We start from the raw sequence: 26,896 nt of genomic DNA, 5'->3' as shown, positions 1-26,896 counted from the left end.
TGTTTTGGCTACTTAACTGGCAGCGTTTTTCATGAACAAGGAACTCGATATTGGGCTTCAACTTGTCAGCAGAAACCAATCGCAGAGTTGCTTGCAGGTGCTCATCAGTGATACGTGACCTTAGCACAGTCTTGTTGATCTTCATCGATGAAAAAAATTGCTCACATACGTATGTGCTTCCAAACATTGCAATAATTCTTGCTGCAGCAGAGACTAACTTCGGAAACCTTTCTCGTGAAAGAAATCTATAAAATTCGTAAATTTCTACCTCTGCATACTTTTGCTTCAGGATAGTATCACACTGAAGTTCCACCAACTCCATTTGCAACTCCTCGGCTACATTGTCAATTTCTATAGCAAATGGCGTTGAAAAATTAAATTAGACAACAAATCTGTATATTCTCTCATGCATTCAGCCTTAACTTTTCCTAAAGACTTCAGAGTTGAGAAATGAGCCAAATTCTCCTCACCCAACTGCTTCAACCATAAACGTAGTTTGACTTTGAACGATTTCACATGGTCATACATCTGTGTAATAATTTGTTTTTTACCTTGAAGCTTCAAGTTTAATTCATTCAAATGATGTGTAATATCTGTTAGGAAAGCAAGATTGCATTGAAAAGTAGCATCAGCCAACAAAGGAACTGCCATGTTTTTCATTTTCATAAATGAAGCGATTTCATTTCTGAGTGCAAAGAAACGCTTCAAAACATTTCCACGACTCAGCCACCTGACCTCAGTATAATAAAGTAGTTCACCGTACTCAGAGTCCATATCTGCAAGAAATGATTTAAACTGCCTGTGGTTCAACCCCCGAGATCGTATAAAGTTGACTGTTTTAACAACAACATCCATAACCTCCTTCATTTGTAGGCTTTTACTACAAAGGGCTTCTTGGTGTAAAATGCAGTGTACACTAGCGAAGCTAATTCTTTCGGTTTCAAGACTGTTTAGTTTGTTTTTCACAAATCCAACTACACCCACATTGCTAGAACGCATTGCCGGTGCACCGTCTGTGGCCAAACATACAAGCTTATCCCATGGCAAGCCATGTTTCTCGAAGCACTTTTCCAAGGCTTGAAATATATCTCGTCCAGTTGTAGTACCCTTCAATGGTATTAATTCCAGAAACTCTTCCGTCAGATTTAGAATGCAGTCTACACCCCTGATAAACACAGCACATTGTGCGGTGTCTGACACATCTGTGCTCTCATCAAGGGCAATCGAAAATGCTTCGAAGTCCTTTGCGGTCGCAACTAATTGTTTCTCCACATTTGCAGCTAAATCTGTGACCCTACTTGCAACTGTATTTGGGGATAAGCTTATACCTTCAAACAGTTTTTTTTTTACCTGGACATAAAATGTCACTTGCTTTCACAAGGCATTCTTTTATGAACAAACCCTCCGTAAAGGGCCGTGATGACTTTGCTATCATTTCACTGATAACAAAACTCGCTTTTACAGAATCTTCTTTGGACTGATTAATATTTGCAAAGAAACTTCTTTGTTTGCAAAATGCTGACTTTAGATGTTTAACTTTTTCTTCTCTTACTTTTCCCTCGTAAGCATCGTATTTATCGCGGTGCATTGTATCGAAGTGCCGGCGCATATTATACTCCTTCATAACAGCTATCTTTTGCTGGCAAATAAGGCAATGACAAATATCTCTGACCGCGGTGACAAAATATAACTCCTCCCACTTATCTTGAAAAACTCTTCTTTCGTCTGTGATTTTTCTCTTTTTCGAAGCAGAAGACATGTCTAATTTGGCTTTTGAAACTATAGCAATTTATTCTGACAAGGCTAGCCTACACCTCGACAATCAAATTGAACGATGACCAATTCCACTAACACCTGACTGGTGCAATTTACAATGGTATTGTGACAACTGTTCAGATGTGAATAGGCAATGTGACGTAATAGTAGATATTTTACCGCATAAATCGTAGCGTTTAAAGGAGATGTGATAGTGAAGTTTAATGAGTTGTTTCAGGTTTTTAGAGCAATTTTAGAGTGAATTCTAACTTCTCAAATTTGAAAAAAAAGATATGTGACACTTAAATATTGTGAAGAACTTGGAAATCCAAAATTTCAACGCGGGCCGCACAAAATGTTCTCGCGGGCCGCATGCGGCCCGCGGGCTTGAGACCCTTGGGTTAATGTTCCAATTTTTCGAGATTCCATGTGAAAGATTGTAACGCAATTATTACCTTTATTTCTAATGTATTCCTTAGGCGTTTAGCATTATAAAATTACAAAGTATACTAACTTTTGTGGAAATAAACGATTAAATATAAAACACAAAAATTAAAAAAAACAGAAAATTTTTAGAACTGTAAAGAAAAATTATGATGATTCGAGCATTTTGGCATCGTTAATCAGTAAAAAAATAAAAGATACACAAATTTTGGTAGTTTGAAATTAAGGCGATAATAGATTAATTTTGAGGCACTGAGCCAGAAATCTCCACCCGTTTCTAACGACAGATGTATTGGCTAGTAGTCAGTTCGGTTTTTGATCTTTTGTGTTTTCTAACTTATATAAACTGTTTTGCTATTGATTCCGAGGCTCAATAAATAGAAGTTTTGACATAATTGAACGTTCGGCATTTAATAAAAGTAGCTTCGCGTAGAAATAACAGGCACAACAAATGGACGAATAGAATCGAGGTGCAAATGTCGACAAAAAATGCGACAAACGAAACGCGACTAACAAATTCAACGGGGAAGCAAACATTGCAGGCCGAAATTACTAGAACCAAAAGACAAATACCCGCTTCCTTGTGAAATGAACCTAACCGAATCTATAACTACAGAACCTGATGGTTTACATTTCCTCGGGCATTGTAAAAAACAAACTTGGGAAACACAATGACGCATTGAAAAAGAAGTAAGGCGCATCGACAGTCTACCAGGCAACCGAGGGTAAGATACCTCAAGAACAAAGATCCGCAATAAAATGCTTAGTTATCAAAAAGTCTACCAAACGAACCGTGTTTAAAACTTAAATACATAAAAAAACGCTACACGATAATACATGTTTTCATGGTGATTTTGATCGGCTAGTTAGACAAGTAACCAAGCGTAATCTCTCGCGGCACTGGTGGCAGTCTTTATCTTGGATTAGTGCCGCCTCCAAATGTTGCTTGGCCTTTGCATAGTCGCTCTAAAAAATAAGGCAAGTTGCATAGAGGCTCAGTTAAACAAAATTAAGTTACAAAAAAGTATATCGTTATTACCTATTGCAATTGTGTCTTATTGCTTCGATTTGCACATGTAAAGCATTTACCAAATGCCCAATTTTGAAACAACCAAATTATAACAGACAAAATCTTCATAAGACTAAACTTTTTTTTTAACTCTAGAATAGGGATCATCCTAAAAACAATCAAACATGAATGTTTAGGTTTCGTTTAAATCTTTAAATATGCGGTGATTGACTGACCAAATAGGATTATAGGGCAGAAATAATATTTAAAAATCCCATTGTTTCAACATAAAGTTTTATTAAGAACTTCAACATTTACTCATAGGAGCAACGATAGTCTATGAATGGGTTTTCCATTACTGCAATATATTGAAAAACAGTTGTGTAAAATGGTAATCCAGCTTTATCGGCCACACTTAAAAATAAGTTTGGTAGGATGGCCTTATCACTATTGTAAAAGAGGACAATCCGGATTTATTGGCCACACTTTAAAAAAATGGTACGAGCGGTATTATCACTATTGCAAAAGGGGCAAGAGTCAAAAAAGTGAGACGTTAGACTTAAAAACTCAAATCCCAAAACAAGTCGCCCACCGAAGATGCATAAATGTTGGATGCGAGAATGTTGAGGGCGGCGGAGGAGGAGTGCAGGGAGAGCGCGTGTCGAACAATGCTGGCCGCGGCCGTGAAGTGGCGGAGTCGTGCGAGAAAGTCGGCCAGGGAGAAAAGGACCAGGTGGTGGCCATCCTTGGGAGCGAGATTAAGGGAACGCAGAAGGCAGTTGGTTGCCTGCGGAGGGGAAGGGCAGACTGGTTATGGCGAAAAATCCTTGTGGTTGTTTTGACACATAGTTAGTCTCATATATTTTAGAAAGCTCGAATGTGTAGGAACATACTGCACTATGTTTGGCGGGAATTGATTTTGTTGTGACATTTTGGGAAAAAAGGTACGGAACTGAGAAGCACGTTGTTTAGTGGGAAAAACGTCAATGCTGGGCATAAAGATTGTTTATTATTTTAAAAAGTAGTCAAATTCGATCATAGAATTGCCTGACAGTATACTATGGCGTTGTGCGACTTACAACCCGGGCAAACAATTTTTATTAAATTGGAATATAAATGTCGTTGTCGTTAAGTCGAGCAATATGCGAATCTCTGTTTTGTACCTAATGCGTCACGGCCGTCAGGTACTCTTTTAAATTTAAAATTTTGACCATTTTAACCAAATAAACGATATTTTTTCGCGCTTCGCGCAATTAAACTGGTGATGAACTGCGGAATGGTGCGCGAGTTTGCTCAAAAACAACTAATCTATATGCAATAGAGTAAGAAAAGCAGACATGTGTATCTGCCGGTTTTGCATCACCTTATGTTTTGTTAATGTCACATTCGACACTACTCTTAGATCCCTATTTTTCGTGTTAAATGTATTTTTTATTGCCTAAACATGGTAAGGTTTATACATTCGTTGGGAAATACAGCAATTTACTTTAAAACGCGAACAGAAAGACCAAAGATTTCGGGCCAAAATAGTTGTCACTCGACACGTATTCAATTTTTTCTTACCTCTCTCGCGTCACCTTGCGCCCTCCAAAAGTACGACACGAGCATACAGACCTTCCATTGGGTGGGGCTAGAGTGCATGCTGGCAGCTAGTGTGTAAGCCATTTCGTGGATTGAATGACCGCCCTTAATCACCGACCGCAAATTCTAAAAAAGTTAGGCGAAACACTTATTTTTCCTGTTTACCGAAGTCTGTTATTAAACATAACCTTAACCCAAGGGCGTATCCAGAAATTCAAAAAGGGAGGGGTTCAAATTTTCAACTTAGGGAATTCCCCGTTGTTTTTTCGTCTGACATTAATGACGTCATAAAATAGTGACGAATATGACGTCATAAAATAGCGATGGTAATGATGTCATAAACAAGAAAAAAAATCATCCGAAACAGCCAATTAACGTCCAGCAAAAAAAGTACAATTTTTTTAGCTTGTTTATACGATTGCACACAAAGCGTAAAATATAAATAGTAAAAGTTTATGCAATTAACCGATTTATTATGAATACTAGTGGTTTATGATTAAGTTTGTAAGATACTACATAGTACATATTCAACCTACTTGGACCTGTTACCATGCAGAAAATAACCCATACCTCTAGGAAAGCGGGATCGGAGCTGTAGTTGGCGAAGTATTCGCGACTGACGACGTTCAACGTGTCAGCGACGTCATAAAGGGTTGGCTGCGACTCAAGACGACACGTGGGGTCGAAGTAACCCTCCTCGCCGTCGAATTGCAAAGAATCGCTGAAACTGGACCACAAAAAAACAAGTTTTCGTGAATTTACAATAACGTTATTTTTGTTCAATCTTTGTAAATGGCCATATTTGTCCAATTCAAAATAGAGGAATCAGGTGGCACTGTATAAAGACATATTATATTGAGATATCGACAAGCTTTGGCACAACCGTGCTTAGTTTATACTTTGACCTGATGATTCCTCTAGTTAATTTTTTAAGGTTTTTTTAACAAGATATAATTAAAGACATTAATATTCACCCTGTACAATGTAGTATACACTATAGTGTGCAGTTGACAAATTATCTTAATAAAAAGCGATTTTGGGCTTACTCCAAGTTCCAAAACTCGTCATTTGAATCGGTGACATACTGGATTTTGGCAGAAGATAACACTTGGCCACAATCAAATTCAGACCTATAAAGAGGAAAGCACAATTAGCTGGAAATGCTTTCAAGGTTTTGCTTCGTACAAGAAATTAACAAATCGCGTAAAAAACAAAGCGAAAGCTATTAACTCACGTGTCGTCTTCGTCGCTGCTGATAATGTCCAGGGCGTTTGCAGCTTCGTGGACAAGGTTCCCGAGCGAGTTTCGCATGTCCGACAACTTCTGCATTAGGCGCTTGGCGGAAAGCAGCTTGTCGTCCAACTGGGTTGAAACATTTACTTTAACAGAACTTTAAGAATGGATTACATTGAAAAAACAAAACAAGTAAGCCGCGTGCTGTAAATGAATTTTTCTGATATAAAATCGAAATTACAAATAAAATTAATTATGTAAAACCATATTTTAATAGGGTTAGGACAACTTTAAATTGAAGATGGATTAAAAAAAAGTGTATTTTGCAATAATAATCACAGTTCTAGTTTTATAAATTGAGTAAATATTACATTTTCAACTGAGATAATCTGACCTCGGTACCCTGCGAATTAATGAGTTCGCTGATGACGTCATCAGTGTCTTTGAGCAGTTCGTTTGCGTCGCTTTTCTCCTCCCGAAGCTTGGCGGCGATCTCCTCAACTTGTTCTGAAGACCGACAAACAAACCAGAGTGAAATGTATGTGATTAAATCCCGCGTTTCTGTTTCGTTAGTGCAACGAGATACTTCAAATATCCTACGCCAATGCTCTCGTCTTGTTAAGAATCCCCGTCGTTTTTATGCAAACCGAATGATTCGCACAAATAAATAAACATAAAAAACCTACGACAAACAAAAAATACACAAAACTCTCAACAAACTTAGGGACGGCTTCAGCGCAATTATAAAAAAACAGAAATAATATTGTCTAAATTAAATAAAATCTATTAATTGTTTTTATTTTTATCAAATACACACCCGAATGGGATTCTGCTTGGATTTTTTCTTCTGACGGTGTTTCGTTTGGCTTCATCTAAATCACCATCAATTAGATTAAAACTCAAAAGTGCACATAGTGACCACCAAAAACTTTTTTAAGAAATAACTTTTAAATGAATTTAGATTGGTATAAAACTATAAAACTCACTTTCTCGTTTCCATTGGATTTTTTATTTCCTCCAAAACAGACTTGGTCATCTTCGCTACATGCTGACGCCGTTTGCGTGGTTTTGTCATGGCTGGTTTCACTTAAATTGTTTTTCTAGATTACACGTGAAATTGTTAGCCGAAACAAGGAAAAATAAACCGTTCGTCAAAGATAAGTTTGTATTACGCAATGTGCGTGCTGACCAGGGTAAACATAATATGACTCAAAATACGATGGCTTTTTAAACAGAGTAAGACCAATATTGCCTCCTTGGGTTTTAATGAACAAAGCGACAGAAACTATTTTAAGACAAATAACGCACAGTTTACACTGTGTATCTTACAAAATTGTCATTTTACCAACATTTGTAACTAATTTAAATTTAACGACTGTCAAAGGCGTCAGTATACATTATCCGAAAACGAGGGGATTTAAAGCAAACTGGCAAAAAACTTTATTGTATTCCAACAACATGCAATGGAAATTGAGAGTATTATTACAAGACCCAAAAATGCTGTGAAAAAAAACGCTTACAGTACGTTTACAAAATGACAAAAAAGTAAGGAGTTTCAAGACTTACCCAGCTGCTCATAACCGCCTCGACCTGTTGCTGCTGCCGCTGTTGTTTAAGATTGTAGCACTTGACCACGAGAAGCGCGTGGAAAGCCTCCCTGTACTGCGGGTGCAGCACCATTGCGTAGTTGTAGAACTCCACGGCACCGGTGATGTTGTCCTGCGCGTGCAGGGCGTTTCCCATGCTCAAATAGGTGGTGGGCTGCGGTGAAATGAAACTCTGGTATGAGTAACGAGGTAAGTGAAGCGACAAGCGAGGTAAATGAAAACAATGCCCAACCGCTGGTGGTTTAGCAACACACAAAGACGTTAAGAATACTATGCCTCATTCACTGACGATGGGGAACCGGTCGGCATGCCAGTGTGAGTTAAAATTTAATGTAGCTTGTTCGATCCTATCGATATTTATCCAAAACAATTAGCGCAAGACTTCGAATAGGCCAGCCGGGTTCGTTTCTCGTACAACGCACTCTCGACGACTTTCATAAATGTAATGTAAGTGCGTGGGACATTTTCGACATTTCATATTTTTCAAAGTTTATACTTTAATCTTTCTCTTAACATAGCGAACACAGAATAATTCACGGCATAGTAGGAATTTAAATACAAGATAGGTATGTGTGGCTGCTATCGTTGTATGCTTAATATATATTTCCTGTTATCCGCATTTTTCACTATTTGGCATTAATATAGTCTACGTTTTGGTTACCAGAAAATATGTTTAGACCAGTGGTCGGGTGACTGTAAGGATTAGCGATCGCGAGCCGGATATATACATAGTATATACCTTTGTGTCAAACTTTATTAACTTGATTATTATCGATGAACTAAGAAAATATAAAGAAAACATACAACATATAGCCTTATTAAATTGTGGTCAATTTAAACACAGCTGTACTATAAAAAAATGCCGCGGGCCGGATCCGACCCGTGGACTGTAGTTTATTGACCCCTGGTCTAGATTAAATAAACCTTTAAAAAAATAATGAAATAATGAATAAAACATACCTTCAACTAAAAAAGGGGGTTAAAAGTAATCAAAATTAAATTAAATTCAGTTAACTTTTACTAAAAAATAGTTTAAATAGCAACAAAGAAGCATACTCAAATTTACACACCTCAGAGTTGTTTACTCTTAATGCATAGATGAGTAAGTTAACGGCGTCGTTCAGTTTTCCCACCCTATACCTAACAACAAAAAATAATTATAATAATTATTATTTATAATGAGGAAAGTCAGTCAAAATAGCGAAAAGGAAAGTGATAGAAAAACAATAAATGAGACATAATCTATTTAACATCTAGGAGTGGTCTACCGAAAACAGTTATTAAAGCGCATACGCTTTGGTGTGTAAGTGTATGACAACACTTTGTCATGCTTCGAATCTGTTGAAATGAGTCATACTGTATTCCTGCATACAAATCAAGTAACCTTCATGTACTGTAGGATCTGCCAATTAGCTAATAGACAAAACAAAAACTTACATGATGTTGGAAAGACTGACGAGGGGTACGTCGGAGTGTGCGGGAGGCACGTGGATCACGCACAATCGCAAGCACTCAACCGCTCTAGTGTTGTTGCCGTTCACTCGCCAATAGAGAGCGGCAAGATTGTAAAGCACCCACAGGTTATCGTTGTTCTGCAAATCGAATCATTAAGAAAGAATTTCTAGTTGCGTTGATACTATGAGCAAAATATTACCTGCAGCAAACTAAATTCTGATCAAAAAATATCACACCGCAAATGAGGGTTTCCAATGTTTCCTAATATAAATGATTAATTTAATCCTTACAGTTCGAATGAAAGCCTTTGACAGAGTTTTCGAAAAGTCTTAAGAATTAATTAAAGGTATTTACAAAACATTAAACTTCAAGGCAATACATTGAAAACTTTTACAAACAAAAACTTTAGGTTCTGAGGTTCGGCTAAGCTTTAGGTTTTTACGTAATTTTATCGTTCCATGTTCGGCGGCCGTCAGAACTGTTAACCTATCTCACCTGTTCCCTGAAAGATTTATGTAGAGCCGTTGTTATTCGTTGGCCTAAGTCTTCTGGCCAAACCCTTCCTTGATTGACGTGCATCATCAAATACTATAAAAGTTATGAACAGTTAAAAAATAAAAAGGAACCGGCCAGTTTCGATTTAATTCTACGTTTATAAAGATATTCAATCTAAATTAGGTGGCTAATTATAATTAACCTATTACTAGTCATGTCACTAGTATGCTAGAATAAGACAAATTTGGGAAACTAAAACTTTTATATCTTTACATTTAGGAAGACTATCGACACCTTTTAATGTTCATTTAGTTTTCTAAAAAAATGTTGTTCATTTAGTATTATATAAGCAACAACACTCAAGCCTAAACAACAAGTTGTTGATTTAAAAGCAGTATGGTCGGGCATCCAGGTGTCATTACTTGCACGAAAAATTAGCAGCAAGCCTGCCCAGCCGCATAACGAAGCATTTTTCTACATATCAACATCTGTTCACGTTTTGCAAGTAGGTGTCCTGCTTGAACATGATTTTCGAATCTTTCATTTCGATCCCGATGAAGCTGTCATAGGAACCTTGCGCGATGGTCTCGATACGGGCACAATCGGGGGCCTCCCAAGGAGTGGGGTGCATTTCACCCTCTTCGACCCCGATGTATGAGGTTAGAAGGCTGCGAGTGCTACAGAAAAAAAATCATAGTTATATTTACAATGAACTAGGCATTCAGGTAAATGGCAGTAAAATCTAATTATGATAACCACATTGTCAAGCATGTCAATCTGATATAAAGTAACAATGGAAATAGGGCACAATTCGCTATACAAACTTATAAATTATCGTTTATTAACATGGACTCTATTATTGGAAAAAAACGAAAATCCATTGTACATTTGTTAACGTACTAGTAGTAATTTCTTAATATAGTGTATGATATTGAATTCTTATTGTAGTAGTTCCTAGTTACTGTATAGTTTTAGAAAGATCTAGATAACTTTTAATTTTAAATAGACGACCATAGTAAATCATGTTTTACCTATTTAGCAGTTTAAATAAACCATACGTACGTAGCATAAATTAAAATAATTCGTTTAGTAATACTTATATTAGAAGATAATCCTCAAAGGTGCCCACGTAATATTTCCGAAAATTCAAAACATACCTTTGTATCATAGTAGTTCTAACGTTTCAATATTAAGACTTTTAACGTTTTTCATATTATGAAGGCTAAACGTGAAGTAATCTTTTGGCAGGATTGCAGCACTATGTCATGTTGCAATTACGCAACAGTGGTCAAACAACAAATCAACTAATTACATAATATAAAACATCTGTTTTAATAACGCGACACAGAATGATTGACATATTAAACTTACCTAAAACCCCTTGTTTCAGGGTCAACGTAAGCAGACGGAAACTCATCCCAGGCAGGGTAGTGGTCCACGTATTTGTCACAAGACTCCTGTGGGGGCCAGCTCGGGTCCTGAACAAATAGGGTCTGATTAAGTCTCTCATACTTGCCCTTAAAATGTGAACATAGGGTGAACGGCATAGGACTTAAAAAGTCAGATCTAAAGCTTGGTAAAAAAGATGCGTTTCATAGAAAGCTATACAGTTGGTAAATAGTCCCGATACTAATCAGAGGCAACTCTACCTTAAATATTTTAAAATGCTTCCCACTACATATTTATTTGAGCGAAAGCGTTTAAATTTAGCACACAGGGCGTATTCGTCCGCCCAATCAACAAACCGACAGCGTTAGATGGCAAAACAAAACATGACAACTCACTCTCCAGTCATATGTTGCATAGTAATTTTTGAAGTTGTTCGAGCCTTGGCTTTGGCCTTCCACCTGCTAAAACATTGTGAAAAGAGCTTTTAAATATAATTTTGCTTAAAACGAGAAATATTTTTGTATTAAACAGCAATATAATTAATGGATAGGCCGTGTTTTAAATTATTTATTTATATAAAATTAATGTTTAGAAACTACATCAGCGTTTACATTTATTTTGTTGGCGTGCGTATTTCTTACCGAAATTAAACGACCAATACAACAGACAAAAGGATAAATTCACTAAAACGGGTATCGGCTTTTTTTATACATTTCAACCTGTTCGGTGTCGCCTTTTTGCGTCTCAGTTGGGAGGTCGTTGGTTTCGTCGTCTGGGTCGATCCATATTTCACTTGCAGTGGCAACCTACAAACCACACATTCGTTGAAAAAACAAAACGCAGCTGCCGCCATTCCCACAAAGGCAACGTAAAAATAATTCCTTAAGTAAATCTGAAATCTACATCAACAGATTCTTAGATGAGATTGAGACTGCAGTAATACACTAATACAGTGGTTCTCAACAGGGGTGCCGCGGCACCCTGGTGTGCCATTTCTAATGCTAGCTAAAGGGTGCCGATAGATATTTGAAAATCTTTAAGAATTTGATTTTGCTCAATTCTTACAACTTTTTGTGTAAGGTAAGACTGGAATAAATCCAATTACAACTTCCTACATTGTGTAGAGTTAACGTGTGTTGTTCCAGTTCAGTTTATTGTGGAATTCAAGTGAAATACCTACGGAAAAATCTTGTAGGGGCGCCGCAATTTATTTATTATTTCAGAGGGGTGCCGCTAGCCATAAATGGCTGAGAAACACTGCAGTAATGCAATATTACAAGTAATTTTGACGTTGAAAAATTAGGCCGTTTTCCGCCTACCACGCGATACTGCTTTTCTTTGAGTTTGGGCTGCTGTCGTTGTTGTTGTTGTTGTTGTTGTTGTTGCTGTTGTTGTCGCATCGCAAGGGCAGGAATCGGTTTCGTTTGGTCGACCACGTATTGCTGACCTTTGGCCTTCTTACCGGAGGAGGATTGAGGCTGATGAGGCGGGGAAGAAGAGGAGGAGGAGGAGGTGGTGGTAGGGAGGTTGCAAACTAGAACCGAGCCGCTCTTGTTGGCGCGCACCTGGCACTTGTGATCTGGGAAACAGAAATAAGGATTGTGTTTCGCAGATCAGGAGCCCGACTGACAGGCTAAAAAAAACATTAATTGTTTTGGATTGTGTTGTTTTTCGACTTCTAGAAACTATACATATTTTGTGTCGTCAACAGTGGTGTATCCTTGAGGGGGGGGGTGTTTTTATTGTAATTAGGTCACGTGTCTTAAGCTAATGCAAAACCAAAATCAAACGCAAAACACTGTTTCTCATTTATTGTTTGGTCGGAGGTAAACGCAAAACACTTTTTCTCTTTCGCCTTTCGTTAGTCGTTCAGGTTGGCTGATTAGCAAGTATGTATTCGACAATTGACAACGCTTAAAAACCTCCAGTTAGGCGCAGCTAATGTCCCTCGCTGTTCGGGCTAATATCTAATGTGGGTGTAACAAAGGCATTTTAACTGAACCAGATTATTTTAAGAGGTGGTTAACTGTGACTTTCAACGTGGCCTTTTTTATGTAATGATTGTCACTGCAAAATTATTCTCTATAAGCATATTCTAAGACCACGTGTTTAGTGTGTAATTGACACAACTTATTTTCCCTCAACCGCAGCTTGTATTTTAGCTGATTAGGCACACTGCTCGGCGCAGATAATGCGCTAATCGTGGCATAACAACACCCGGGAGAAACGATCTACGTTCAATATTGGAGGTGGCGAAAGACGCGCTTGTAATTTGACGTAGTCTCGTGCATATGGAACTTAGGAAACAGCGCTGCTGATAGTCGAAACATGATTCTACCAAAATCAATAGTACATATTTCACCGCCCCCATTTAGTTTTTCGCCTGAAGTTAACCATTGCATACTAAGCGGTTTCCACGAACGGGTTCACTGCGTTGTAAAAGTTCTCTTTTGCTGGACGTTATTGGTTGTGTCTGATTGATTTTTATGACGTCATTACAAAATCACTATTTTTAAGACGTCATACCCGTCACTAGTTTATGACGTAATTATTTTTTAATTAACGATAGACGAAAACTAGGGAAATTCCTTAAGTTATAAATTCGGGACCCCCCTTTTTGATTTACTGGATACGCCTCTGGTCGTCAACTTATAAAAATTGCATGGTAGAACCAAAACAGGAATACACGCTGTCATGTGGTCGAAATGATTCCCTAGGACTATAATAGATAAGATCATCGTTTGACAACACATTAACTAGGTACGGTTTAACAATGGACAATGACAGAAAATTATTATGGCTAATTACATACAATTTATTGTTAAATCCGCATTGATTTTAGTATACTAAAACCCGTTTAAAAATTACATTATTTTATGCATTAAACGTACACCTAAAATTTTGCAACGTCAATACAAAACAAACGCTCACTGAAGGTTCCCTCCTTGATTCGCTGATGCTCGAAGAACATGTGCTGATCCACCTGTTTCTTGCCGCTGAGGCGACGCTGCTGGAACAGGCTCTGCTTCTGGAGAAAGATCTCGTGCTTAATCTTGTACTTCTGCAGCTCTTCCAGGGTCCTCTGCAGGCTCTGGTGCTGAGCCTCCAATTTCTCCTACAAACCCGGACCATGCATATGTTTCGTTGGGTTGCGTTTCTTATGGTCATACACAGAAAAGTAAGTATTGTGTAGATATAGAATCGACCAATGGTTGTCACTTATGCGTAAAATGTTTTATTTGCCCTGAGTTAGAACAAAAAACGCGGTTATAGTGTGGCTGAATTTAGATATAAAAAATCAGGTGCCATCGACCGATTGCCAGTTGTCTATGTTAAATAAAGCATTCAATTTGAAATATAAGTTATTAATATATTTTGCGGTGCGACTGCATTTTGAAGTTGCCAGTTGCGGTCTTATACTTATTCAGCCAGCGAAGTACAAGAAAGTTGCAGTTATATATTTTTATCATCATTGATATATAAACACAAACGTAGCCACGACGACGGTGTTAAATGCTAAAACGCTACTTCAAATTCTTCGTCACCTGTAATTTGAATTGACACTTTACGGCAGCAAGTCTCAATTTCGCGGCAGAAAAGTCGGGCTGGCCCTCCAGAGTCTCCTCGTAGTAGTAAATGGACTCGTTGTACTCCCCCAGCACCTAAAAGAGCCAAACGAATAAATTTGTAACCTGTTTTAACTTTAACCGCGTTAGGCAGTAGTAAATGTTTAGCTGAAAAGCTTGGTGATCATTTCCATATATATATATATACTGATACACTATATAGGACAGTGCGTATAGTTCCTTTACACGTAAGTTTTAGAAAGCTTGCCTGCAGAGAGCGTGCTGTGAGTTTGTATTTAACCTACGACTCAACAGAGCTCGACATATGGGCATAGCAGTACGCGCTAACGATGCGCGCCAAATTCGTTTTTTGGTAATCAAGTGGCGTGAAAGTAAGGAGGTGTAGCTGCCCTAAACAATTAAACAAACAGTGAATTCGACTGTCACACCAGTTAAAGCGTGATACCACAGCAGCAGCAGCAGCAGGCGACAAATGTCTGTTTCCTTGGTTTTATGTACACGACCATCGTTTTGGGACAGGGGTCACGACATAAAAACAAAAGGTATACATAATTGTCTAAAAAGGTAATATTTTCCTGATTGGAAACGCAATTCAACCGTAAATAATAAATATATTAAGTGTAACAGGCACATATTTAACGACTTGGTGCAATCTGAATAATTAAAGTTTCATTCATACAGTTATAAGGCCACTCTATTCAGAAGGGTCTACAAATAACTGAATTCAGTGTGTACAAATGGTGTTGGCAAGGAGTGGCCGACTTTAATTGGAATTGACATATAATTCTAGTAGTCGCCTTCGAACAGTTTTTTAGTGAAAAGAATGAAGTCATTTTGCATATCTGTTACACGTAGAGATGTCCAATACTTAGCCTTTCATTCCGATATATGATATTTTTAGACAAAAAGATATGCCATGTGGCCAGATACAAAATGAGACAAACCCTTTTTAGGTTTATCGAATTAAATATAGAGTTATATGTAGGTAAGACTTTCTGACTTAAAACAGCGGACATCAACTTACTTAAAACAAATAGAAAAACCAACTTACCGCGTACATATTGGCGAGCGAAAAGTAGTTGATGTTGTAAGCATCTGTTATGTCGATTACGTGGTGCATCAAAGCGGTTGCGTTAAGCGTAAAGTGAGCCCTAAAAAAACGGGGGAAATAAAATTAAGTGCACACACACCTTTTGCTAATATCGCTAAACCTATTGTTCGGTAATTAAAATCCTTCCGTCAAATATTGGAATACATCGCGTGTGTCCCGTGCGTTACGTTTAGTTAAAGTTTGGGGAAAAATTGGTAGAAAACGAAATTCGGTACTAAATATTCATATTATCGTAAAAGCATAAAGAAACCAATTTGGTATACAAATCATTAAAATATTTTAGCAGTAATTAAGTATGCGACAAATTAAGTTAGTCTAGCACAGAAGTATCCTTCAGCCCTTTTTCTATTGTTTTACATAAGGGATAAATACATCCCATAGGGGGTACTACATCTTATTCGGTTTGCAGATTCTGCTTTCTCAGTAAAAACTGAAAAAAACTTGGGAGCAACCAAATTAGGTATATGATTTCAAACGAAAAAAAAAGTAGGCAGGCATTCCTACTATCTGCGGAACTGCAGTTTTAGATTAACTTGCAAAGTTGCTACGTCCAAAATAATAAAATAGTGCAACGATACCCAACCATGATACCTATAAAATTACCTGTGTAATATGTTGGCCAGATTTACCAGTGCTACATCTCTGTTCTCTTCTAAAGAATAGTGCAAAGCCCTCCTGATGCACTCAATTGCCTCGTTTGCATCTCCTTTCATTCTCCAGTAGAGGGAGGCCAGGTTGTATGCCACCCATGATGTTTTGTTCTAAAGGGGATACAAAATTATTATCCTAAATGGAATTGATTTACAGAAGAAAAGATATCAAATAAAGAATGCATGTTGCACACTGAGGTTTCACTCATAAATTATAATTTAAATATCTAACATTGACAATGGAGTACAACCTTTAAAAGGGCCTCTCGAATGACTGTTGCAGCATTTTTTTCATCTACAAGAAAGGGCAAGGTTGCTTTTAAACCTGGCATTGGTTGCGGTGACATTGTCTTGCGCTCTTGAACTCCCTGGATAATACAACATTAGCTAGTTGTAGGAAAATAACAGATAAATCTAACCATCAATGGCATTAAATAAATATGTTATATAGCAGGGTTGGGCAACAAAGCCTAACCTCAACGTAAATCATCCTGCCCGTCGCCTCTTTTTTAAACTAGGCACAAGGCAATGCCCCATATATATAACTATATTACCCAAAAGTGCTTTGCACAAATTTTATTCTACTTTGTGTGTGGGAATCCTCGTAGCCTAAAGGCGCACTATGTACCATGAAACTCTCAACAATAAAAGTTTTTGCCAATGTCCAACCAAGAAATTAACGCACAGTTTTTGTGCTTAACCATAACTTAAACGGAATTTTCTAAACGGCATAACTGGATTTCTGTGCAGCAATAAATATGTGGGATAATTAACCTAAAGTGTTTTTAACCAAACTTAAATATTAGTGGGAATTTAGTGTGGCCTGCTTGGACCTTGCTGGTTTGGTTTTAGTCGCCGACTTGGAAAAGGTTGCCCAGCCATGTTATATAGCCACAAAACTGACTGACGGATTTTTCCAAGTAATTCATACCTTTAAGTGGTCATATGCATGGATACTGAAGGGAAGCTCTGTAATATCAGAACAGTTTGGCTCTGCAAATTTCCCTTTAGCCGTTTTACTGATGTAATCAAATATCTGAAACCAACAAAAAACACTTGTCAGTTTTCTGTTTTATACAAAACTTTGCGAGACACAGGGATAGATGTAGTATTTTAAACAAGTGGTTTCCTGGTTAAACAGCACTTCATGTTCAGGGGCTTCACAAAACATCTTTTATATTCTTAATTCATCAAATATATGAGCCCGAGCAGAACACGTCCTCTCTAAGTTTTTAATAATAATAAATCATGTGTAAATAGTTTGTGAGTAACTGATTTGAATCGGTTACTGTACACATTTTCTCTGTTTTAAAATGAATTAAAGCTCCTGTTATTTAAAGTGAGCAAAGAAGACATGCCAGGTAGAACAAAAATTGAGGAACACTGTTATACAATTTTTTTTATTGGAAACTTTAGGCAGTAAGTCGAGTTACAACTTAAAAATAAGTAATGTATTGCCTCAAAAAGCTTTTATGAGCAACTAACCATCCTACATAAAGATAAAGTGCACTAAATAAGCAAGTAAAAAACGTTCAACACATTTTTGTTGTAGCATTTAAGAAAATTTAGCTAATTTGTTATAGGTTTGTTAAACATTGGTAAATTTGAAAGTTTGCTTTTTTACGATTGTAAACCATTTGAATAATAAAACAATTATATAATTAAATTCAATCATATTAAATATAAACAAGAAAACTAAATATTAAAAAATCAGATATTATTAATTGTATTTAATCCAAAATAAAATAATTGTATAAGTTTTATTCTACTGTAAAATTCTTTAATTTTCATTTAACCATACGATAAATATTAGCAAATCTAGCCACTTTATTTTCAAGCGTAGTTCAGAGTAAAATATATTTTAAAGTTTCAATTCAGATACAGGTCACAGAAATATATAACCCAAATAACAATACAAGTGAACTAATATTTAACATTAGGTTTATTATTACAATTACCGGAGAAAGATTAAACTAAGTAGAGAACTTAGCAAACCGAAAATCAGTTTGTTTGTATGTAATAAAAAGATAAATATATTTCGCTATAAAGCATCTTCAGTATCTAAAAACATCATTTTTTGGATGTTTATGCTAGCATTTATAAGGTTAAGCCATTTGTCCTCACACAGGTGCTAGCATAAACATCCAAAAAATAATTTCACCTCGTTTTAAATAGTGTTTTATTTTGCTGTTTTACTTTGTTTTGTTTAGTTTTCTCTATTTGCCCTCTTTTTTATTTTGCACCTCATGGCGCGCATTTATCTGTCTTATCAGTTTACGTCACTTTACTGATTGCATCGTCATTTAGTTGCAGCAGTTGCGGCTTGCGTAGTGCACCACTTGCCTAGAACAGTTGGTTTAGGTTTTTATAGCGTATTCTTGACTTATGTTGTGTTATGTTTTTAGATACTGAAGATGCTTTATAGCAAAATATATTAATCTTTTTATTACATACAAACAAACTGATTTTCGGTTTGCTAAGTTCTATACTTAGTTTACTCTTTATCATTGATGTGCAACCAGAATCGTTTGTTTTAACCATTCGGATTCAGGCAGATTTTGTTATTCAAAAGAATACTTTGATTAATTACCGGAGAAGCTGTTTTTTAATTTATATTATGTTTATGTATAGAATTTCTGTAAAATCTTTGATGCAAAAATAAAATATAAGGGGCAATATAAAACAGAATATATTCTACAAACCTCAATGTTTTTATGTTCCAATGGGACAACAGAGCTAACATAGAGATCAAAATCAGGAAGTTGTTTACCTATAGGAAATCAAAGGTAATAGCATATTACACATCCGACAGATGAATATGTTACCGGAATAATTGCATCAAACTAATCAGAAAATTTAGGAAAATCACTATTACTATTTAGCCAGAAACCGATCACCATTTACGCTAACAATAACAAAACAGAGTTAGTCATAAGCCTACGCATTGGCAGAAATTTACCTAAGCCATGACATGTACACCACACCACAAACAGCAGGACAGCGAACCACTAATTTTTGAATTAATTGTGCTGGTGTTACTGCCTGACTAACTAATCTTTTGTAACAAATAAAATTTTATGCCTTTATATTAAAGTTACATAAAAAAAACATTAAAGGGGGTTAATACATACAGAATTCTTATTTTATTTAAAATAGGAAGGATTGAATAATTAAGTCAACCATTAACAGTTGTTTGGCAATACCAGCAGCTCGGCAGTCAGGATCTCTCCTGTAATGTCTGCTCTCCAAATCAGTGTCCTTGTCTTCATTTGAATCAATGTCTTCCTGTTCCTGGAGAAGTTTTTCTTTCATGTCCTTCAGGAAAAAATCAGAGTAAATAGCAAATTCATCATTATTAAAAGCACTGCGTTGTTTTAGGAATAAAAATGTTGATGACCTCTTGATTTGGTTTCATCTGCTTGAAAGGAAATATTTTCACTTTTAGCAAGACATATATTTAATGTACCATAAAAACAATGGCACTTTGTAAAAATTAATCTTATGTTATAACCTTTATTTATGTGTTGCATACTCTTCTTCTATATTAGTCATTGCAACAAAACAAAATAAGTTTATGCTCTTATCATATTACCATAAAATACTTTCAAAATGATGACTTTAGTTAACTCTAACAAAAAGCATTGCAATTCATTTTCTTTTAAAATATTTTCTGTTATTTAATTTCTAAAAGGTATTAGGTCAAATCGGGGCTGCGGAGTCTGACTCGGGACTCAAGTAAGACCACATAAAACTACCAGAGTCCCGAGTCCGACATGTTCATGCGTAGTACCAAATTTTAAAACTTGTATGGCTACCAACTGGAAATTGTAAAGGAGTATTAGCATATGGTGGAATATTTTCCAACCAGATATTTTGGGTGGATGAATGATATGACACCTCTATAAGTGGATTTCTGAATATCCATGTTATTTTAGTTACGTAAATTGGTTGAATACAGGCTTTAGAGTCAGGGCCGGACTTGGAAAATCACAAACACATTTGACCGGAGTCGACCTCGGGAGTCAGACTCGGGTTTATTTTTTTGACAGGAGTCAGACTCAGGAGTCGACTTGGGTTATTTTTAACCGGACTCAGGACCAAAAATCCTGTGCCAAAACAGCGGGCGACGCCGGTCAGACTAGGGTGTCCAAAAGTAGTCACCAAAACGACTATTCCAGGCCAATGGCCCCTGATCGTCCCATACCCTCTACCGACAGGTTAGGGCGATACTTTGGCCATTTAAGCCTTCTTCCGATGAATTTAGGACTTATTCCGATGAATTTAGGCTTTATTCTGATTCATTTGGGTCTTATTCTGATAAATTTAGGTCTTATTCAAAATAATTTAGGCCCTTTTCTGACAGACTTAGGTCCTATTGAGACGATTTTGGTCTTATACTGTACTGGAAATTACTGCGAATTTGGCTGTATTATGTCGTTGGTCTTAATACTGTCTGTTCCCTCTTTAGTGACTCCGCAGCCCTGGGTTAAATGCTCATAGATTTTTGTAAAATGATAACTATTGTAATTTTGCTTGAATTTTAAAATGTAGCAATTAGAATTGTTTCAAGACAATATCGGATCCTTAGAACTCAGGGATGCAACACGATTTTACAATAAAATATAAGTTTGTATTGTTCAATTTTTTTTTTAATAAATTGAAAGCAAAACAGAAACCTTAGATTTAAATTCAAATAGTATACAGACTTACAGTTTAAGCCCAACAAAAATACATACAATGCGAACAACTACAAAAATTACCTTTAAAACTTGGTGACTTGTTTCTTGTCTCATGAAAGTCACAAGATCTTCTGGCTTTTTCATTGCAAAGGGAGATTCCAGCTATAAAACATGCGTAAGAAATAATTTTTTCCAATACACCAAGGTAAAATTAAAGGTCAGGCTAATCTTATAATTTTGAATCTGTTGCTAACATTAATGTCCTTTACAACTTTTTTATATCAAATAAAAAAATTGGGAAAGTTTCCTTTTATTTTTATGCAATACCCACAATGTATATATTATCTAGTGTAGCGGTCAGCAATTTTTTTTAAAAGGAAGAGCTATAGGTCTGTCTAACCTTATTGCTCATTAAAAAAATCTTAGCTGTTAAAATTATTATAGATTTACTTTACTTGATGCATTAGTGCAAAATCTCTTAAACATAATTTTTTAATTGGGGATGGAACAAATAAATATAAAATACTGATTAGCGACACTTGCAGCTAATTAACGAGAGAAGGATGAATTCATGTCCAACCTATTATTTCACATCCTATCATTTTTGGCTAAGCATCAAGAAGTTTTAATATTAAAATACTCAATGATTTACAATACCTGCTGTTGAATTCTACCATCTTCTGTAACCACCCAATGTGTGCTTGCATCACTCTTAAGCACAAGTAAAAAGAAGCACAATAATGACAACATTGCCAAGGTCATGTCATAATACACAACTTTCTGCAAAAAACGCATACTTTGTTCAGATGTCAGATTTCAAAAATGCTTTTATCACTTTATACCTTGCAGGAATAACCTACGGCAAAATATAAATACATATTTAAAATAACCAGATGCTATATCAATCAGTCTAATCAGAATTAAAGTACAACCAATGCAAGGCAATAAAATAGCCTGTAATGAGGTTTGAACCAAAGGCTTCGGACACCACTGCTATACCAAATAAGCTAGATGCAGGTTTAGTGTAAGTTGGTCGAGAAACGATCACAGCTCATTGTGTTTTGCATGTTGATAAGCAGCACAAATCACAAAAAACATGAAATGAAATTTACATATATATGTACATATGCACAAATGTAAGGCAAATTTCTGTATTGGAATAGCGAAGGTAACTTTAAAAAAAAATGTAGCTAGCTAATTTCATATTCGATTAAAGGAATATCTTCAGAATACTTATCTGAACTATACCAATTCAAAAGAAGTACATGTTTTATGGTACATGATTCAAAAAGCAAAACACCACAACAGGTAAGAGTGATTATATGCTGCTTGTTATCATTATGCAGAATTTTTTTTAAAACGCAAAGTAAATGATATACTGTAGCCCGAATTGGACAACGAACAAACTTTTCTTTGCCAGTTTTAAGTTTGTAATCATCTCGATTGTTTATTTGATCTTGTTTTTCTTTTTTTGCACACAATCTAAATGTGATTTTTTCATCATGTGAATATAGATGTGCCTCATGAAGATTCGGTACTTTCTGAGCATCCAAGGTAGGTATCATGAGATCAACAAAATCTTTCAGCACTTTCTGCTGGGTATATTTCAGTGGAGTTCCAATATTTAGCAAATGACTACGGCTCAAAGCAAAGTCTGTGCCTCGAACTCGACAGAAATCAGATTCTCTTTGCTGTTCATTTTGAAAAAGATTTGGCACCAGTTTATAAACTACATCCTGCATAACACGATCGCTTCGAAGATTAAGGAGTGGTTGAGTTTCGTGAATTTTTTGCCCACATTCCGGGCAGGATTTTTTTGTTTGTAGGTGCTTAACAATACAACTCTTGCAAAATGTATGTGAACATTCAGAAATTGTTGTTGCATCGATGAAATATCCAGCGCATAGTCCACAGACAATGTGAGTGTTGAGTTCTCGTATCTTGAGAATAATATCCCTTTCTTGGCAAAATATGTCAGTGTCAAACTCCATTATATAATTACAACTTTTCTTTTAACAACATATGTATTATTTTGTGTAAAATGAATATTTACCTAGCTTGCTTATAGGTATGCAATAATTTGGAAAATTTCACCCCTGTTTTTCAGCCGTGCACTCGGAATCCACGGTTAGCAACATGGCAGGGTACACTTTTGACCTTTGGTGCACCCATTAAACCCGTCTAGAAAGTATGGCAAATCTCAACGGGATCTCACAGGTGCACAGCCGAAAAAATTTGGGCGACCAAACGTGCAACTAAGGTCACAAGTGCACCCCGCCATTATAACATAATGAAAAAAAACAGGTGCATATTCATTTTCAAAGGGGTGCAGGTTGTATATTTCAACAAGGAGACATGACCAGCATGTTATCTGAACTCAACTAAATCGAGACTAAAACAAACTGCCATTGCATTTCAAAGGGCATACTGTCGCAGGTCACTTATAAATATATTGTAAATTTAAAAATCTTAGCATAGCTCACTTCAATTAAAACAGGTTACAGCACAGTAAAAACACATCTAGCCAGTATGGCATGCAAATCGATGGCCGGTTTGCAGTAGAATTTGGATACGACTAACGTCTAGGTAAAACGAATGCCTTAGGGATTAACAGGTCAGTTAACGAGCAAGATGCACAGGATAGAAAACATGACAGAACATGTTTAAACAAACTTTTTGAATGCACACACAAAACAAACCTGTTAAATAACAAATACAGATGTCGCTCTCAACAAGTTCTATTGAAAATACAAATTATTTAAAGTTTTGTGACTGTTTAATTAAGGCCATGTTATAATAGATTGTTTACGTTTTATCCACTTTTGCTTATATTTACTATTAAATGGGCAGAGCCTATTAACCATGCAAACAAGTAAATTAAACAGGTTGGGAAACCATTTCTGAAACAAGGTAAAGCTGTGGAAAATTCCATTTTCTGATTGGGCGATGATTCCTGCCATATTTTCATTGAGGATGGTTATGCTAACACTATTTGGGTGAATATGTTCATAGGCGTTTCATGGGTGGGTCAACTATAATTGTTATATTTATTCGGCGCTCTTTCATTAATGTACGTGAAAAGTTATGCAAAAATAAAATAATAATAATACCGCATACCGCAACGCATATTGTTTGGGTTAGGGTGAGGGTTAGCGTTTGGGTGAGGGTGGGTCAAGTATTATTATGTTTATTATTAATAATAACTTGACCCACCCTCAACCAAACGCTAACCCGCACCCTAACCCAAACAATATGTGTTGCGGTATGTAGCATTTGAAGAAAAAAATTTTTTTATTAATTTTTACGTACAATAGTGTGAAAGAGCGCCATTTATTCTTCCATGTTCATTTCTTACTTGCAGTTTCAAGTGTGACAACTAGTTTTGTTACTTTAAAAAAGCGTTAGGATCCGAGACCGCAGCACCAAAGTTAGTCGCTTATACTTAAATCAACGACATATACGCCGTTGCTTAAATGCAGGCGTCTTGACGATGACTTGAACTTTTGTAACTAAATACTTGCTGACTGCTGTATCTAAGATATGTAAAGAAAGATCCCAATCATTGCGCATGGGGTCTGGATGTTTATATTCTATGTATTCCCAATAACACAGTGCTATTGTTTTTCTTTCCGACACTAGGGTGTAATGGCTGAAACAGAGCGTAATCAGGGGTGTCACAAATCGTTGACAGGTGACACCAAACTGGTAACACGGTGTCACTACGCCTATGGCAGTCACTTATCTCTATGGATGGAGGTCAGTGTTGACACAATTGCAACATGGGTTTACATTTTACTACCATACAATCAGTTACATTACACCAAATCACTGACACCTGTTAACAAATTTGGTGACACCCTGCTACAAATCTATAAGAATAGCGATCAGTGCCTGACATTAATTGGTGTCAACCTGTTACTGATAGAGTGGCACCGTCAACGTTGGCGGACTGTCCGTTACCGATTTTAACGTTTTGCTCAAAGACCATAACCCTGACCGATTTAAAAACACCCTGTCATCGATTTCGGTAAACTGTGGGGCACGAGTTTAGTTTGTTGAACTTATATTAGTTTATTCAACAAAAAGCGTTCTAATTGACGCTTTCTTTCTGACTCCAACTTTTAAGGTGCGTATCTAACTCGCAAGCCGCCACAAGACGTTCAGGTTATTAGAATTGTATTAGTTGATGAACGAACAACCAGTTTCAAATTATAGATCGGCGAAACCAATCAACGCTGTAAACAGCACCAGTCGATAGCTAAGAAGAAGTTAGTTTAGTACACAAATCCAAATGCTGACCGCACAGAGAAAATGCGGAACAAGCCATTAAGCACTTTACACTTTGGTGCGAGTAGACGTAGACAATAATTCTGTGACATAAGCCGATACAGCGTAAATTGCACCGTAAACACAAAAGCCCTTAGTCGGTAATAAGTTATGCCCTCTACAAAACCCTGACAAAATTTAAAGACAAACTTTTAAAGAGGGTATAAAAATCTAACTAAACGGCATACGCACATTTGGAAAGCAAATGATCAGTTGACAATCAGCATAAAGTGTTTACATAAAATCATTGAATTAATAATTAATTGACGTAGCCTACCGGTACCGATTTTAGCCAGCAAGACGCTTTAGGTAAAAAAAACGCTGTTTAAAATTGTCCTCCCATTTCCCGATTCTATATAGACCTGTGTGTCCTTATACCGTAGTTAGCATGGCAACTATCCCGATGTAGTCGATTTTGCGCAATATTATTTTAACCCCAACTATTCGACAGTTTTACTTTCGAGACGTGTTTTAATTGTGAGCTATCCGCAAACCGACCTTAGACGGCAACAAACCTATGCAGGCTATATAGGCTACGTTGAAATCTTGAGACAGCTTGTCCAGTTTAGACTAAATGGAATTAAAATAAATGGTGATTAGTGTATCTGGTAAATATGCACACAACAGCTGCATGGGGGAAGGCGGGGTAAAACGGACCCCTTAAGGGATAAATGCTATATTTCGAGTTTCGCAAAATATTTTTTGATGAGTAGGGTATCAATTGAAAGGTCCTACTGAAAGTTACTTCTATGCTAAAAAAACAACTAAAAGCAGCATACCTTCTGAATAAATTAACCTTTGTTGTCGATTTTTACACGGGGCAAAACGGACCCCACTAAGAAAATATAATTTAATTGCCTTGTTGTGTGAAATTGCCGAATGAAGAATTTGTGTTTAAAGGGCGCCTACAAAGTTTTAGAGATATTGTCACGAGTTACGTCACAACGTGACGTCATAATTTATGTAATGGTTTACATGGCGCATTATGGGTAAAAAATATTTTACAAAAGTAGGCCAAATCATACAAGAAAACCAAAATAACGTAGCATTGCAACTATATATAAGTTAATTAGGCCTACATGGTTATGCATATAGGTCGTACGTAAACTGCCTTATATTCCTCTTAAATGTAGGTATTGGCCTACCAACTCAAGTGTAAAAACAAATATCAATCGAGCTTTTTTACAATAGATCTTTATCTTGGTAAAATTCTGATTATTTGGCCTTCCTGCAAAACTGATCTAAAGATATAAAACAATGATATGTTATTTAATTATAGTTCCAATTAATTGCCTTACTGAAAGGCTAATAAAAAACGAACAGTGCAGTTTTAAGGGCAGTTATGCGCTAGTAATAACGGATTGAGTTGTGAGGGGTCTGTTTTGCCCCGCTTGGGGTCCGTTTTGCCCCAACACCATTTATTGTATAAAACCTGATTTCTTTAATATCTTTCACGTTAAAAAGCCAACTGTTTCGGATTAATAAACAAACCCTTACCTACAAATTATTTAGAAAAAACGTAACTTCGCCTTTACTTCAACTTTAGTAACAAAACGCATCATTTACTGCGCTATC

General features: G+C 36.4%; 2 protein-coding genes across 2 annotated transcripts; both read right to left on the bottom strand.

The window, feature by feature from the left end:
* Nucleotides 1-2,239: 2,239 nt before the first annotated feature.
* On the bottom strand, nucleotides 2,240-21,790 carry LOC146140076 (tetratricopeptide repeat protein 17-like). Its single transcript, XM_083392611.1, has 27 exons — nucleotides 21,653-21,790; nucleotides 21,077-21,157; nucleotides 19,520-19,631; nucleotides 19,019-19,086; nucleotides 17,248-17,352; nucleotides 16,568-16,684; nucleotides 16,270-16,427; nucleotides 15,607-15,706; nucleotides 14,514-14,630; nucleotides 13,900-14,083; nucleotides 12,288-12,547; nucleotides 11,680-11,774; nucleotides 10,951-11,145; nucleotides 10,076-10,256; nucleotides 9,580-9,672; nucleotides 9,067-9,221; nucleotides 8,700-8,769; nucleotides 7,589-7,783; nucleotides 7,009-7,122; nucleotides 6,840-6,894; nucleotides 6,417-6,529; nucleotides 6,024-6,151; nucleotides 5,836-5,919; nucleotides 5,360-5,516; nucleotides 4,772-4,915; nucleotides 3,801-3,995; nucleotides 2,240-3,165 (listed from the first exon to the last, which is right to left on the bottom strand). The coding sequence occupies exons 1-27, from the start codon at nucleotides 21,788-21,790 to the stop codon at nucleotides 3,043-3,045; spliced, it is 3,537 nt and encodes a 1,178-aa protein (XP_083248737.1). The 3' UTR covers nucleotides 2,240-3,042.
* Nucleotides 21,791-21,864: 74 nt separating this feature from the next.
* LOC146140075 (polycomb group RING finger protein 1-like) lies at nucleotides 21,865-23,891 on the bottom strand. Its single transcript, XM_083391198.1, has one exon. It carries the CDS (start codon nucleotides 22,984-22,986, stop codon nucleotides 22,186-22,188), a length of 801 nt encoding a protein of 266 aa, XP_083247324.1. The 5' UTR covers nucleotides 22,987-23,891; the 3' UTR covers nucleotides 21,865-22,185.
* Between the last annotated feature and the right edge of the window lie 3,005 nt (nucleotides 23,892-26,896).

The sequence above is a fragment of the Ascidiella aspersa genome, chromosome 6 (assembly GCF_963924565.1).
Source record: "Ascidiella aspersa chromosome 6, kaAscAspe10.2, whole genome shotgun sequence".
Classification (NCBI taxonomy): domain Eukaryota; kingdom Metazoa; phylum Chordata; class Ascidiacea; order Phlebobranchia; family Ascidiidae; genus Ascidiella; species Ascidiella aspersa.
This window is presented reverse-complemented; position numbering and strand designations above follow the sequence as displayed.